We start from the raw sequence: 17137 nt of genomic DNA, 5'->3' as shown, positions 1-17137 counted from the left end.
AACCTGTTACAAAAAGGCAGCTGCATGTTTGGTGCTATTGTGCACAACCTACACAATGTTCCATCCAACTTGAGAAGGGGAGATGGAACAAAGGAGAAACACAGTTGCTATGCTTTGCATCCACCTCTTTTAAGAGAAGAGGAGAAAGAAGCCCACATACCTAATACTCCCTCAGTGCTACACAATGCTTGTAGCTGGAATATTGCACTTCTGTAATTGGGTTTTTAGATTCTATGCAGAGGACTGGTAAAGCTATCCTCTACTGTTATTTACAGGCAAAGCTGAAGCAATTTGAAAACATAAAAGGTCAGATTTTAAACTGCATGCTATATCTCAATGAGTTATGAGTTTTTATTTCTACTTTGAAAGCAGGCACAAAATAATGTGAAGTAAGTGTTCCAAATCTAATTGAATTAGACATACTCAGCGCAAAATATCAGTACAACTAATTACTTCCAGCATGTCAAACTTGCAAGCATTTTAAGGTGTCTTTTTGATATGGATTAACTGATTATTAACAAATAAATATTCTTCATAGTTTGAATCAGACCTCATCAGTCCTTGCACAGGGAAAAGAAGAAAAGTTGTTTCTGGGCAGCCATTTTGACTGAGTTTTTATTTTCCAACGATGGAGGTGGAAACATCCCATAACATGGGTTGATTCCATCTCTTGCTCCGAAATAGGCAGGAAAAACAGACTTGAAGGAGTCAATGCCACCAGAGGGAGCAACCCCCACCATCCCTCAGTCTTTTTCCTGCCTCACTCTGAGTAGGCTGTTTTTCCTTTTCTCCTCTTTCTTTAAGACTTTAATATTTCTTCTAATATTCCTTCTATTCTTCTTCTATTCATGATCTGTTCTCTCTTGCCTTGACAACTACCTGCAAAAACAGCAATGTTTTCTTTGGTCTTGCTCTATCCCTTTGACTTTCTAACGGCTGAAACAAAGCCAGGCAGGGAGAGACAGTTCATAAGCTGCTGTGTTGTAAGCCAACTAGGCCCAACTCCAGCATTAAAGAAGAAGAAGACAGCCCAGCCATGTCTGGCTGAAGCCCAGGTGCAGCTGGAGGAGGGAGATCGCTCTGTCCTGGACCAGATGTGCTCCTCTGCAATCTTCAACCCCAGGAAGGGGTCTGCGCAGTGAGATAGACATCCCAAAAGGAATTGGCGCAGTGGAGGAGGGAATATTCCCTGTCCTTAACCAAAAGGCGCCACACCGCAGTCACCAGCCCCAGAAGGGGTTTGGGCGGTGACATGGACAACCTGAGAGGATCTTTGCGCGGCTGGAGGAGGAAGAACCACCTGTCCTTGGCCAGATTGTGCACGACTGCAAACATCAAACCCAGCAAGAGGTTTGGGCAGTGAGAGAAAGGCAGACTTCAAGAGGTGAGCAATGATCCTACTTCTTATCCTATGTTTGTGGGTTAAGATTTATCCCAGAAGTTTGTTCCTGCCTTGCATTGCCAGTTTTCAAAGAGATTTCAGATACCTCAAAAGTATGACTGGAGAGTTTGTTTCTGGCTTTCATTGCCAGTTTTAAAAGAGTTTCTGGCTTGCATTGCCAGTTTAAAGGAGACCTCAGCACAGAAGTCCAAGTGGAGAGTTTACCTCCAAAACCAACTGCCACCTCCTCCTCTCCTTCCTCCATGATGTACTCAGACTGAAGGGATCAGAGAGAGTTAACAAAAGGATTGCCAAGTGCATCATCCCCTAGTTGGATTTTTCAGTCACTCCTTTGGGGGAATTTGCCTAAACAATTTATATATTGTGCTTCCCTTTTTTAAAAAGAGGCAAAGCTACAGCTTAAGGTGCGGCAGCCATTTTGATTAAGGACTCCAAGTCAAGTCAAAAGAACAAAGGCCTGCTGCTTCTGCTCCAGTCTGCCTCTCTTAAAGCAAAACATTAAGAGGAATGTGATCTCAAAAAATAAATAAATAACAATAAAATAAAAATAAAAACGAGGGCCTTTCAGTGGCTCCTGAAATCTCTTAGACTTTTGGGGTCTGATGATCTTTTATTATTACTGTATTTGTTTTTATGGTATTATTGTATAAGACAATTAATATATTGGAGTTTAATGACACCTCTGTGCAATTAAAGCTGGAGGATACTTGTTTTACAAGAGACAATAGGTTTGACAGACAGTGGTCTGACCTTAGTTACCAACCTTACCATCAGTCCCAGGCACTGCTTCACCTAAATCTACAACAATATAAGTGACAATACCTATCTTGTCAAACAATGACACAAATAGCCTCAGTCCTGGCTGACTGATGCTAAAGGGTGGGAGGAAGACTGCAGTCTTTCTTTCATCTTTCATAACAAATTCAGCAGATCTATGGGTCCTCTGAACTCTAAAATTTGCTCACATATACATATACCATTCTCATCACTATTTCATTGCTTCCTCAAGATACAGGAAAGCAAAGATTCATTGGCTGATACTAAAAGCCACAAGACGTCTGATCAATATTGGGGCAATTAAAAACTATAAAAACAAAGAGGCTTGTTCCAATCTTCTTTAATTCTACATTTAAAACAAACAAAAATAAATTTTAGAGTGTGGTGCTAGAGCTAAAATGGGCCAATTGGTTTATTAAAAAAAAAAAAAAAGGTTCAGACTGGAGATTCTCCAGAAAACCCTGGAGGCACTTCAGCTCCATGATTTTGTGTGTCCCTATTCTTAGTTGTAGTTGTTTCTGCGCCCAATCCACCTACCTCATCACAATTATCTACACACTGCTTACCAGGGAAAGCTTTTTCCATACAAGGCTCTACCATTCAGTCTGCTGTTTTCTTCAGTGACACTCACTACACTACACAAAGTGAATGGGACTCAAGCATAGGCAGAATTCGCCTTACCGGGGGGGGGGCCTGGAATGGTACCCCCCGTAAGGCAAGGGTCCACTGTATTAGGGATGGAACGGAACTGATAGTTTTTAATAACACCCAAAGGAAGTTTCTGGGGAGGAGGTCACTTCACATAGGCAAGAGGTAGACAGCTGGAGGAATATCACATGCAGAAGTAGGGAAACCAGGGATCGTTCTGGGAGCTTGCAGCTACAGAATCCATTTGATACTTTCTCCCTTATCGGGGATGATGAGGAACAGTAACAGTCCTTAGGGACAATGCAGGGAATGCTGGGAGAACCACCACAGGGAACAGTCACTGCTAAGCCTCAGAGGAGGCCTGTGACGGTGGTGGAAGACTCCTTGCTGAGGGGTACGGAAGCAGTGGTTTGTGGGCCTGGCAAGATGTCTCAGGAGGTGTGTTGTCTCCCTGGGGCAAAAATCTGTGATGTGACAGAGAGGCTGAGAAGACTTGTCAAGCCTATTAACTATTACCACTTTCTTTTGGTCCATGTGGGAACCAATAATACAGCAAGGTACAGCCTTCAGAATATCAGAAGGGATTATGACACTTAGGGTAGGAAGCTGAAAGAGCTGGATCCACAGGTTGTCTTTTCATCTCTTCTCCCAGTTGAAGGGCATGGTCCAGGAAGGAAGAGGAAAATAGTGGATGTGAACAACTGGCTCCGCAGATGGTACTCCTGAGAATGATTTGGATTCTTGGATCATGGGCTGTCGTTTCATAAAGGGGGACTTCTGGCAAAAGATGGGTTGCACCTCACACCAATTGGCAGAAATGTTTTTGCCAATAGACTGAAAATTTGATTGGGAGGGCTTTAAACTGAGTTATATGGGGGAGGGAGACTGTATTTTGGAAGGCAGGAGTACATGAAGGGCTGGAGATAATAGTCAAACTGTCATAGAGGGAACAAGAAAAATAGTTCAAGGACCTAACAGTGGGAGGGGAAAAACTTTACACAAGCAGCTGGGGGGGGGGGGGAGAGGACCCATGGTCTTAGATGTCTCTACACTAATGCACTGAGCATGGGAAATAAACAAGAGAAACTTGAACTCCTAGAACATCAAAGCAAATATGATATACTAGGCATCACTCAAACCTAGTGGGATGAGTCTCATGATCGGAATGTAAGAACAGAGGGGTATAACCCTTTTAAAAGAAATAGGCCAAACAGGAAAGGAGGAGAAATAGAATTATTTGTCAGGGATGTTTACACCTGTGAAGACATCCAGGACTTAAATCCTGGAAACCAGGTAGAGAGCATCTGGATAAAAATTAAAGGGTAGGGAAACAACAATGATGTTATTGTGGGAGTCTACTACAGATCCCCAAATCAGACTGAGGAACTGGATGATGCTTTTCTAGAACAGGTGACCACATACTCAGAAAGGAGAGATTTAACAGTGATGGGTGATTTTATCTATCTGGATATTTGCTGGAAGTCAAACTCAGCCAAAACTTTAAGGTCTACCAAATTCCTCACTTGCCTGGCAGATAATATAGAGTTAACAGTTACTATTGTCTATTGTAATTAAAAAATTCAACTGCATAAATGCCAATATATTAGCTTATTATTCTCCTCATCTTTAAAATGCTAACTGGAACTAATTTGATTTTTCCAGATTTGTAAATTTTATAATGGATTGTGATCCTGAGGGATTTCACAACAGCTGGATGAATTGTGTTATTCTAATTTCAACTACCTAAGGGTTCAGAAAGCTGCTGTAGTTTAAGGCAATCAATTTCTCATTTCCAGAAACATGATAACACTGAATATCAATGCATTGTCCTGAAACTACTTTCATATAACACATTGATTCTATTCATTAAAAACCAAACTAAACTATTGTTACAATCATGTCAATCAGGAACCTAGCCAAGGTGGACTGTATATGATATTGACTACACCAAGTAGTCTACTAGCTTAATAATAATAATAATAATAATAATAATAATAATAATAATAATAATAATAATACTTTAATTTATATCCCACTTTTTGTTACCACAATCAAAGCGGCGTACTACCTTTGAAAATACAATATATACAATTCCCTCCCCCCCTTAAAAAAGGATTAAACAATTCTATCCATTAAAATTACAGACAATAAAATCTAAAAACAATAGTACAATAATAAAATAATGGTGGGCAGAGTCTTCGCTTATATATGTCTGTGGGGGGAGCATTACGTGGCCGGGTTCTATTCTGGGAAGGCCCGCCGGAAGAGATCCATCTTGACAGCTTTCTTGAAGCTCTCTAGACTGGTAATTTGACGGATCTCGTCCAGCAGGCCATTCCATAAAGTGGGAGCGATCGCGGAAAAGGTCCTCTGGGAGGTCGCCGTGAATCTGGTCTTTGTGGACTGCAACAAATTCCTCCCAGAGGATCTGAGCGGATTATACGGAAGGAGGCGGTCTCTTAGGTAGGTTGGGCCCAAGCCATGGAGGGCTTTAAAGGTAATGACCAACACCTTGTACTGTCCCCAGAAACGAATAGGCAGCCAGTGGAGTGATTTCAATATTGATGTTTCCTGTAATCAATCTGGCTGCCATATTCTGTACCAGTTGAAGTTTCCAGACTAGGCACAAGGGTAGCCCCATGTAGAGCGCATTGCAAAAATCAAGTCTTGAGGTTACCAGTGCATGTACTACAGTTCTGAGGTCACCCGGTTCCAGGAAAGGGCGCAGCTGACGTATCAGCTGGAGCTGAAAACGGGCACTCTTGACCGTTCCATAAAACCCAAATCAATCTATTATTTTTTACAAATAATTAGAGAAACAGGGCATCCTAGTACCAAATTCCTTATGATTCCTAGAATCATAGAGTTGGAAGAGACCACAAGGGCCATCCAGTCCAATTCCCTGCCATGCAGGAACACACGATCAAAGCACCCCTGACAGATGGCCATCCAGCCTCTGTTTAAGAACCTCCAAAGATTATACAATGCATATCGTAATGGTGCAGTGTTCAATATTTTAAAGAGAAAAACAGTGATATGGGAGATACTGAAAAAAATCAAACAATATTTCTTTGAAAATTTAAAATAAACATTTACTGCAGTATGGATATGGAACCTTTTCTTGCAGGAACTTGAAAAATAATGGTTGAACAGGACCATGATGTATCAGAAGCAAGCAATTCTCCCTAGCACTCTTTACTAAAGAATCACAAATATTACTGCTACTATTATTAACTTATATTTATTTACATAGCACCGTCACTATACATGGCATTTTACAATAACAGAACAACAAAACAGTTCCCTGACCTCAGGTTTACAATCTAGAAAGGCAGAAAAATGCATCACTGGACATCATATTTTAGCAATCTCTCATCAAATCTGAAACCAGCTGAGTGAACCAGCTGCATCTGCACTGCAAAAATAATCCAGGCTGACACCACTTTAACCATCATGACTAAATGCTATGGAATTCTGGGAATTGTAATTTGGTGGACACTAGAGCTCTCTAACAGAGAAGGTTAAATATCTCACAAAACTATAGTTCCTAGACATCCATAGCACTGAGCCATGGCAATTAAAATGGTGTCAAACTGGATTATTTCTGCAGTGTGAATAAAGTTATGGTGTGACAAACATCAGAATTTCACAGTTCTAAAGTGAACAAGAAATTTTATTCTAACTACAGAAGCACTTTTGCCCAAGTCAGACCCATTATTGTAGGATTTGTTCCACAAAAGAACTGATTTGACTGTCTAAGTGGCATGTTTAATTTCTAAATCGGTAGTTTTCATACTGAGGGGCCTACACATTACAAAGTACTTGCTATACTTTACAAAGCCCTATATGTTTTGAGTGCAGACTATCTGAAGAATCCCATTTTCTTATATGAGTCTGCCAAAGCTTAGAGGTCTTTGGAGTGGGCACATTCTGCAACATGCTTGATAGTGATGCCATAGAAGTCTTCATCAGTACATGTTCACAGGCTCTAAACCCTCTACCCAAGGGAACCTAGGCTGACTATCTCCTTTCCACCTACCTGCAAATCCTTTTTGTTCAAACAAGTTTTTTTTGGTAACTATTCATCTTTGCTGCAGCATGGACTTTTAACTATGTGAGTCCTGTATTTACATTTAGTGGTGTAATTTTGGTTTGTGTGTCTTAATTTTTTATGCTTTTATTCATCTTATATTTTGTTGTATTTTAATTGTAAGCCACTCTGAGTCATATTTTAAGAGAAAGGCAGGATATAAATTCAATAGATAATGTACATAAAATAAGGTATGAAAGAAAGATCCACATGCAAATAGGTAAGCTGCCTGAAGAAACATTAAACCAGCTTCTTCATAAAGCAGCAAGCTCTACTGTCTTACTATTGTGTGTGCCTTCAAGTTGTCTGTTATCTTATGACAGCCCCATGAATTTCACAGGGTTTTCTTGCGCAAGAAATATTCAGAGGTAGTTTTGCCTGTTCCTTCCTCTGAAATATAACCTATGGCACCTGGGCATGGTTGGCAGATTTTTATTCAAGTACTAACTGAGGCTTACACTAGTTAGTTTTCCAGATCAGACAGGTTCTGATGCCTTTAAGGCACTTAGGCTGGCTGTCCTACTATTGCTACATATTAATTATAATTGCAACCCACTTTCCGTCTTTGGCCAAAAAGTGAAGGTGGCTGACACAAGAATGAAGAATCAGAATGGCGGGATATCTCTTGCTCCGGTTTAACTCCAAGTGACCAATTAGTGATGGAGCTGAGAAACAATACAATATTTAGCAATCATTGTCCTTTCAATTCACTAATGCAAAGCAGAACAACAATATTGGGGGGAAATTACCTTCATTTTCTCTTCTACTGAAGTAACATTCTGATGGTGTTTCAGAAAGATGTAGCACAAACTTTTCAATTAATTCTGCCAAATCTGCAATGAGCCAAAAACAATTAAAGCAGTAGCACCACAAAAGAAACATCAGGAATATATCAATAACAAAGTTGAAGCATACATCCAACTAAAACAGTTTAAACACTCCTCCATGTTGATTCAGACTTGCATGGTAAAAACAATTCCAAACTTGCATTCTATTTGTGTATTCATAACATTATGCCTGACTTAAATTAAAAATTTAATGGCTTCTCTGACAATCTATTCGGTGTAAACTGAAAGGGAATAATTTGTTATGCTCTATCCTCTATGGATTACTTCAAAAATTGTTAGTTTCAACATAAGAAAAATTAGCTGAAATTTGATTGTATTGTCTCCATTTGTCTATGAAAGGGTACTGAAAAGCTTGGCCTTCATTTTGAAGTAAAAGTCAATACAATTTATGTTTCCTGTCCTTCCTTGCAATGAAGAAGCATCAAGACAGTATATTTTCACATAATCAGCAAACTTTCTAAGCTATCCACAGGTTTTGCATTTAAATGTCCTCATTTAAATGGTTAAAATTATCCTACATGGGCAAGCAATGGATGTTCACATCTCCTAGCTGAATAAATGCCTAATATTCATGTGACAAGACAAGACAAGATAAAGATAATAATATTCACTTTAGGTATGATCAAGATTATCCTGTTTTCCATGCCTAGTTCCCTGCTGCCATTCAAACTGGAATAATTTTGGCCAAACAGAAAAGCAGTTGAGGTCAAACTTCAAAAGGGGTGCAATTAATAGTTTGCATGGTGTGATGATATACTCCTTTTCTACCAGAGGTAAGATATATTCTTGCCAGTATAAATAGGAGCTCCAAACACACTCGTGAGGCCAAATATTCCATTATACCACAGCAAGTGAATTGAGAGGAGCCCAACTATTCCTCTCCTCTCAGAGCTACAATTAAAACAGACTTAGTTGTAAGAGTTTCATGGTACACAAAAGTATAGCAACTATAGTAACTACACTACACTAACCTTTCAACTCCAGGTGCTTGGCAAGAGGGGGCTGGGATGGGAATGGGTTTCTCTACACTAGCAAAGTACTCCAAGTCCCAGGTAGAAGGGCTGCTAATGACGGAGGGCCTCAATTGTTTTTCAAGCCCTCCCTTTTCTCCAAAATGGCACTCAGTGAACTGCCTCATGAGCTGCTGCATTTTTTAAAAAATACTTCCCTACAGTCATCCCTTCCCTTACATGGGGGATCCTTTCCGGAACCCCTGTGTAAGGGAAAAAACACAGATGCTCAAGCCCCATTCAAGTGAATGAGGCTCGTGCCTGTGGTAGAGCGCGTACCATTGCCTTTTCTGGTGTGCGGCACTGCTCCTTCTGGCACGGCTTCCAGCATATGCTGGAAGCCGCATAAGGCACACCTGCGTATGATGCGGGCACACTATACTAACAACATGAATTATTTTAAGTCTGATCTTCAGACCTTTTAAAAACTTGGTTAAAATCTTCTAAAGTGACAATGAAATTTCTTTCTGGACTATCACTTCATTTTCAGACTTGGTTATATACTTGATTACATAATTGTGGAAAGCAAAGAAATATATGAGCATTCCACTTCAGTGTTAACAAAATGTAAATATCACTGAATTGTTTTAATTTGTCACTGTTAAACACTTACAATATATAATTATTTGCCTTAGTCTGACAGATCAGTTGATCGATAGAGCTTGTTGAAGGGTACAATTCCCCCTCATTTTAATTATTTTTAAACAACAAGAACTCATGGTGCCAGTGCTGGCTTACATCCAGGTTTTCCTAATTTGTAGGGAAAACCTGCTGATCTCACTGTCAGCTCCCACAAAGGGCTGAACACCCACAGGCAGTCCACACCACCCCTCTTCATCAGCAAAGGTGGACCTGCCAAAACAGAGCATTCATGGGTACAAGCTGTGAGGCAGAATTATTATTGTTTTTCTCTTCTGCCCCAAACACATGAACATAGATATGCCTTCAGTGGCCACCTATCAACTCCCTTGTCCTGGCCAAGTGTGTGAGTGGAAACAAAACATATCATACGGTTTTCTTGACGACTTTCTTCAAAGTGGTTTGCCAAGGTCACCCGATGGTTTTTTCTTTTCAAGCGGGGAATCGAACACTTATCTCCAGGCTTGTCATCTAATGCTCTAACCACTACACCATGGTGGCTTTGTTTAAACAGGTAGGTTTCAAAATGGGATGAAATTGTGTTTTATTACCTGTGCAGACAGCCAGTGTTTATTTTAAAATAAATACATTATTTTCTGCACGTTCCTTTATATTTTACATCTCGTTTATGATTTAATTAAATAAAATAGGGTGAGAGGTACAGTTATAAAAACTGATGAATGACCATTAAAAACATTTTGAACACATTCTTAAATATACTTTTAAAATATATAGCAAAGTAGCAGGCTTAAAATACTATCACACTAAAATGCAATGGAATCCATCCAATTTAAAAACTGTCATATTTCAAGTTATTTAGATCATTCTGCTAACCTTCACCTGCTATGTAACATTGATTCAGTATCCATTTTAATAGTTTTTCTATGCAAACATAATCCTTACACCATGGGTTTTCCCGAGAATGTTTCCCCTCTCTGCTCTTAAAGACATGAAAGTGTATTATAAGAGGAACTATGAAGTTCCTAGTTACCATAATGTAGGAGTCAAAAATGTATGTGAAAGGGTCCAGGCAGATGGCAGGAGACCTTACTAATTTTGTTGTTGTTATTAACCACCTTCAAGTCGATCTTGACTCATGGTGACCCTGTGGATGAGACATCTCCAAGACCACCTGTCCTCCACTGCTCTGCATAGTTCCTGCAAATTCATACCCGTGACCTCCTTAATAGATTCCTTCCATCTAGCATGTGGTCTTCCTCTCTTTCTACTTCCTTCTACCTTTCCTAGCATTTTTGTCTTTTCCAAGGAGTCATGCTTTCTCATGATGCGGCCAACGTATGACAGCCTCATCTTGGCTTCCAGGGAGATTTCCAACTTGATCTGTTCTAGGATCCATTTGTTTGTCTTTGTGGCTATCCGTGGTATCCTCTGCACTATTCTTTTGAAAATGCCTCTTTAAGCGTTTTTTTAGAAAATTTACTATTAGTCAATCTCTGAAACTGAAGATGAACTTGGCTAAAGAAAAAAGAGGGCCATTGAAATCAAGTGCTCCCCATCTTCAGCTCTGTATTCATATAATTTTGGGAAATGCCAGTTTGGAAACACAGGACTGCCTAGATAAAATATAGTCCCAATTTAAACATCCACCATATGAGCTGCTGTCAAAAGATGTTTAAGCCTTAGAAATACTTTAGTACGCTATATTAGTTTAAGTGTGGCTTCCTCTTTAAATGTTTCTATAGTTCCCAGTGATTGCTGCAGATAATTGATAGAATATAGCAGGATTATGCCATTTCATTTGAAAAAATATATATACCTACTGGTTCCACTTAAAACATTAGGTTTGTTTTCCATGATTTCACAAAACTGTCTTTGAACATTTTCAATCCACCCCAGCTGTTTATCTGGATTCTTTAAAGAAGATAAAAGCTTGCTAGCATCATCATCTATAAGGAAGATGAAAAATGTTGTTATAAAAACTGTAGTCTTATTTTTGTCTAAATATGCCACAACTGATAAAAGGCTTTTTACTTAGTCTATTTTAGTCTAATAAAATTTTCAGATCAGAGAATTTGAAAAAACAAAGACTCCAGCCCAATATGTACAGTTTGTCTGCTGTGCAACTTGTTTCAGTCCATGAGTAGGCACAGTCACATATATAAAGAAAAGCATAAGCTTGGTTGTGAACAAATGTAGACACAATCACCCTGGGATTACACCAGGAAAAGAGCTGTCACACTAGTGATATCACTATTTATTCTACTTATGTACATTTGAGTTCACATTTCACATCCCCCATGTGATTTTAGGGTATTCCTATAGTGAATAATGCCTTACCTCTTAAGTGACACTTAAGTGACAGAAAGTAGTATGAGAAGAGTAAACCCAGTATTGTTCTATAAAAGGCAGTGAAGCCAATGTTATTATGTGGAAAAAAGCTTTAAAAGTGATGAGTATACAGAATTTATTGTTGTTGTTGTTATTATTATTATTATTATTGCTTTATTTATATAGCGCTGTAGATTTACACAGTGCTGTACATACAAACAATAAAATAGATAAAGTAAACCTGTAACAAATATATAATTAGTCTATCCTGGTGCTTATTACTAGCTTTAGGATATAAGCTGAGCCATTTGAGTCAGTAGGACATAGCTGATATTACACATAGTTAAGATTCATTGCAATGTTTAGTGTGTCAGCCACCCACTCACATCATGCCCTTTTCTAATGTTATTCAACTCCATTTCTAGCCTTTCCAATTTTCTATCACTCCCGCAACAAAGTCTGTGGCGAATGAGAACTGCTCAGTCCTCATTGGGCTGTTTGGGGGGGATAATGCTGTTTTAATCACCTTACAAGTTCCCCACAATTTTTTGTAATTCTGCAATTGTAATTCTGCAAACCTTGGGATTTCACAAAAGTAATATTTCTCTCTTGATGGGTTTATCATAGCTAAATCCTTTTAGCACCCAAACGGCTTAGTCCACTATTAGAGGGACTGGCGTTAAATATAAAATGTGGTGTTGGTACTTACTATAAATTTATCATTCTTGGAGGTGCAAAGGAGCAATCCACATTATGTAGGATAAAGAATAGAGGAAAAAGTGATTGAGGCGACTAGTAATTTGATCCTTGAAAAGAAATAGTGTCACAAATCTGACATGTCAAGAGGGTTCACTTTCTTTTCAAACACTAGCCTTCTCAACCACTGTGCCTATTTTCTTCCCTTTTTATTTCCCCTTGTTCTTTGTTTTATATAATATGGACTGATTTTCTGCACCATCCAGATGATATTTTACTCTCTTGGTAATACTCACAATCCAAACTATGTAATGGGATATTTGCATCTAGATGTCTATCAGGCTTTGTTATCTCTAATAAGTCAAAACATACTCATATTTCATACCTTCATTAAAAAAAAGTTAAGGAAATACAATAGTCTCTTCCAGAGTTGTACAAACTAATAAGCACTGGTGTCAAGTGGGGGTGACATACTGACACAGTATGCTGCTAACATAATGCAAATCAGCAATTAGAAAACTTCTAGACACATTGAATGGGCAAGTTATAGGGAGAATAGGTTTGTTTTTGTTGAGGTTTTAATAGCCCAAAGTGGAATACTATTTAAACAGAAAAAGATAAAAGAATTGTAAACTTCAGCTGCATGTAATACTAGAATTATGAATTGTTAAAATTGCTTTTATTGTTTTCTATGACATTTTTGAAATTAAAAATCCTGGTTCCTGCAAGCAGGTGTTTTCAATTGGTTCTATAGCAGCCCTACAGCATTCACACATACTTTTCTTAATTGCAAATATCAAAATGCTAAAGATGAATTATTTTCTCTTATCCTCTATTGACTCCTCACTTGTGCTATTACATTGCTTGTTTCTAGCTTTCAATTTGCCTAGAGTCTCCATAATTGATAAAGATGCAGAGTTAAAAATTTATGTAGTCAGACTTTTAAAACTTGGTTCCCTTTATTCTTCCTTCACGTCAGCATGCTAATATCCCCATTTAATATTCAACTTTCTAAATGAAATCATCACTTGCAAATGCCTTCAGCTCTTTTTATTAAACAGAAAATGTTTGCTCTTTGTTTCACTGTATTTTAAAATAGTGTTAGATTCTTAATAATTTATATTTAAATAGTTTTCCTGTCACTGGAACTCATTTGACCAATCCAGAGTGTTTCATAAACTACATTACTACAATTATAGTTCTTCTAATCTATTCTCTATGCACTTTCACTACCATGTAATCACACCAAAAGACTTTATTCTTCAAAAATGCTGGGACAAACCGAGTTTATTCATTTGGCTTATGTCTACTTTATCTAATCTTGTTCAGAGAAAAACATTTTTAAAAAACACTCCAAAATTGTTGTATTTTGGGGGAACATTTGTGGTGGCATAGATTATCTGGTCCTGTTTCTCAGTATAATTGTGACCTGTCCCTGCAACTGCAGCTTTCTTCAGGTAATTTTTGTATAAAAAAATTCTTTGGGGTGCAGAGAACCTGCAAGGTCTGGCCAGATGTAGGCAGAGCATTGCCTTGCTTCGTAACCATGGTCTGCTTCAGGTCTGGTTACACCTCACAGCCTAAATGGTCACCTTCAAAAATTACCATCTTGCTGGCAACTTGCTTCATGCCTATCATGTTTTTTGGCTATTTTCATGAATAGTTAATTCATAGTCTTACAAAATGAATTATAAAAATCAGTAAATGTTTTGCTGTAATGTACAAAGTACATCGTTCGAAATCACAACATTTTGTAGCATTCAGCAGGCTTTGCCTTCAATGAAACCAAAAGCCTTCACAATACTCTAATGCAGTTGTGAGAATCTTTTAAGATTTTTGCTACTCCTGCCTAGGGAAAATAATGAAGGGCAAGACACAGGTATTATAATAATAATAATAATAATAATAATAATAATAATAATAATAATAATAATAATAATAAATATCCCACCTCTCCCTACAGATCAAAATGGAAGCAGAGTAGGTATAGTTAAACAATATAAATCTGAATTATTTTGAAAGCATAAGGCTCTTCTTCAGCCATATAAATACAACCCACTGAACAGAGGACACATTTTTTTTATATTATCTCCTAAAGTGATTGTATTTCTTGTTTGTACCAGAAATGTTTGCACCTTCCGTGTTCTGTTCACTTTGGATTTTGCTTGGCATAATCCTTTGTGTTTATGGCAAAACCTTATAATTCAACAGTGATTCAATATGAGTCATAAACTGTAAACCGAACTGTGCAAGCAGAATGTCAGGTGATTAAAAGAAAGAAAAAGGTATTACAGCAAGTAAATAAGGGGAACCTATATTACTAGATAGATGATGTGCTTATTTCATTTTTTTTAACCCACAATAGTATTTTAAAATACTTTTTTAATGCATTCAAAAGAATCAAACTGGTAAGCAAAGCTAGAAATATCATATATATGCAATGACACATATTATAATCAGAATAAATCATAAATTAATCAAGCTATATATTGTTTGCACTTTTCCCAATATACAATTCCAGTAAACTAGCACATTATACCTTGCCTTGAATCAGTTTTTCTAGGAAATTCAGCAAGATAGCATGTTGGTAAAGGGTATGATGAAAACATTGGCCAGGGATAGGGATCATCACCCTAAAGAGGAGCAACCAAGACTAATGTTAGCATTTATAATGTACTGGTAGTTTGTCCATTTCAGTCCATTATTCAGTTTAATAATTTCCCACTTTTCCACCAAACATATCATGCTTCACCGTGTATTTTAGCGCAACCATTAAAAAGAAACAAAATGGTCATAAACACTAGTCTGTAGCAGAACCTAAAGATTTAGGGGCTCGACAGACGGGCAGCTAAATGCTGTCCCTTTTAACCCCGGATCGTTGCCACGGCAACCACATGCCATAGCAATGATCCACTCCTTCTTGGGAGCAAAAAGCAGCTTCTCTAAGCAGTTTCCTGGAAGGGGCACCATAGTGGCACTCGCATGCCATGACGACAACCTTTTCATGGAGCGCCATTTGGGCGCTGCACACCCCGTGCATCATAATGGCGAGCCCTAGGTGGATGGCTGATGCCATAATGGCACATGCAAAGCAGAACTAGGGCTCAGAGCATGTAAATCAGCAGTCAGGCAAAGTGCTGCAGTCAGGCAAACTGCCCCTCTATCAGCTATACTCAAACATTTCCCCCTCACTAACAGGAAAATTAGAACATAGACTTTATCCCTCCTTTCATAGCCTAATTGACTGGCAGTTCTCTACTGACCACTTCCATCTCATCGCTAAGCAAGTAAAAATCCAAGATAAGAACAGCAGTTAACAAAGGCCTGATACAGACAGGCCAAAATAAAGCTGCTTCGAGTCACTTTGGAGGTATGGTGTTTCAATGATGCATGTGTCCTAAGAGTCCAGAAGCTGCACCAAAGCCATGCTCCAGTGACATACCTCCAAAGTGACTTGAAGCAGCTTTATTTTGGCCTGTCTGTATAGGGCCAAAATAAGATATTTAACAAACATTGGATCATGGAAGTAGCAAAACAGGGGTTTTAATGAATAAAACTAAAGAAACAGGAAAAAAAATCAACACAAACATACAGTGGTACCTCGGGATACGAATTACCCAGCTTACGAATTTTTCGGGATACGAAAAAATCCCATAGGGATTTATTGTTTCGGCTTACGAAGGTTTTTTCGGGTTACGAAAAAACCCCGGCGCTGTTTTAAATGGAAAGGCCGCCACCGGAGGGCAGCAGAGAGCTATTTTTTTCCATTAGCGCCTATGGCAATTCGGGTTACGAAGGTTTTTCGGGTTACAAAATTAGCCGCGGAACGAATTAATTTCGTAACCCGAGGGAGCACTGTACAAATAGGCAATGAAATACAAGAACTGCAAACATTTTGATATAAACTATGCAATTGTGACTAGTAGTACCAAACTGTTCAATGTTTTAAAGCTTCTCAAAAGAGTGGTTGCTATACAGGCAGTCAGGACTTATCTCCTGAAAGACAAGATGTGAAACATATTTGTAATATTTGTATTATGTATTTGTAACTTAATATTTACAACCTTATGTAGTATTCTAGGAGGCAAAATCCGTTCTGTTGGTCCACCAACATGATTTATTCTAACCAGAATATGGTTCCTCTCCACCGATAAGCCATCAATTATAAAGTCTCTACCAAAAGCAAAATTAGTGTTGGAAAACTATTGTAAGACATGATATATAACACTGAAGAGACATACTATTTTCAAGGCACTTCAAACCCAATTATTCACATGGAACTGGAATTTCAGTACTAAGCAAGATATTTAGGTGCTGCTGGTACTGGAAGTTTGAAGGAAGTTCAGTACAGCCATTCCTCAGTTAACAAAGCCACCAACAGTAAAGCTCCTTCCCCCAAAGTTTTCATTTTTTGGCTTGTTGGGATTTTGTTGTTGTTGTTTTTGCTTAGCCAGCTGCCTTCTTGCCCCTTGTCCTCTGTCTAGCTGAAAGATTTTTGCAGCATCAGCACTGAGAAATGATGAAGGTGGTTTGGTGTCAGGTTGCAGCAATGTCTGCAGTAAACAAGACATTAAGGCTTGAGCTGGGGGGGAAATACTTCTTTTAGCCAAACGTACTGGGGCTGTTTATATCTCCCTACAAGAGGCAAGATTAGCAGGAATTGTTTTCAGAATCCCTTACTGAGTATGGGTTGTGATGAACTGACTTACAAACCAGCCAATCAGAAGCCAGAGACCCT

At 38.5% G+C, this 17137-nt stretch overlaps 1 protein-coding gene across 1 annotated transcript in view; it reads right to left on the bottom strand.

Moving 5' to 3' along the window:
* The window catches only part of TBC1D32 (TBC1 domain family member 32), a 107007-nt gene that overhangs the window by 42453 nt on the left and 47417 nt on the right, over positions 1-17137 (bottom strand). The window contains exons 25-29 of the mRNA XM_042457025.1: positions 16464-16572; positions 14939-15032; positions 11196-11321; positions 7667-7750; positions 7450-7582 (exon numbers count right to left, since the gene is read on the bottom strand). Of these exons, the coding sequence (XP_042312959.1) occupies positions 7450-7582; positions 7667-7750; positions 11196-11321; positions 14939-15032; positions 16464-16572 (546 nt within the window). The remainder of the gene's footprint in view (positions 1-7449; positions 7583-7666; positions 7751-11195; positions 11322-14938; positions 15033-16463; positions 16573-17137) is intronic.

Source organism: Sceloporus undulatus, chromosome 1 (assembly GCF_019175285.1).
Source record: "Sceloporus undulatus isolate JIND9_A2432 ecotype Alabama chromosome 1, SceUnd_v1.1, whole genome shotgun sequence".
In the NCBI taxonomy this organism is placed as follows: domain Eukaryota; kingdom Metazoa; phylum Chordata; class Lepidosauria; order Squamata; family Phrynosomatidae; genus Sceloporus; species Sceloporus undulatus.
Note: the sequence above shows the minus strand (reverse complement) of the source record. Positions and strands in the feature narration are given on the sequence as shown.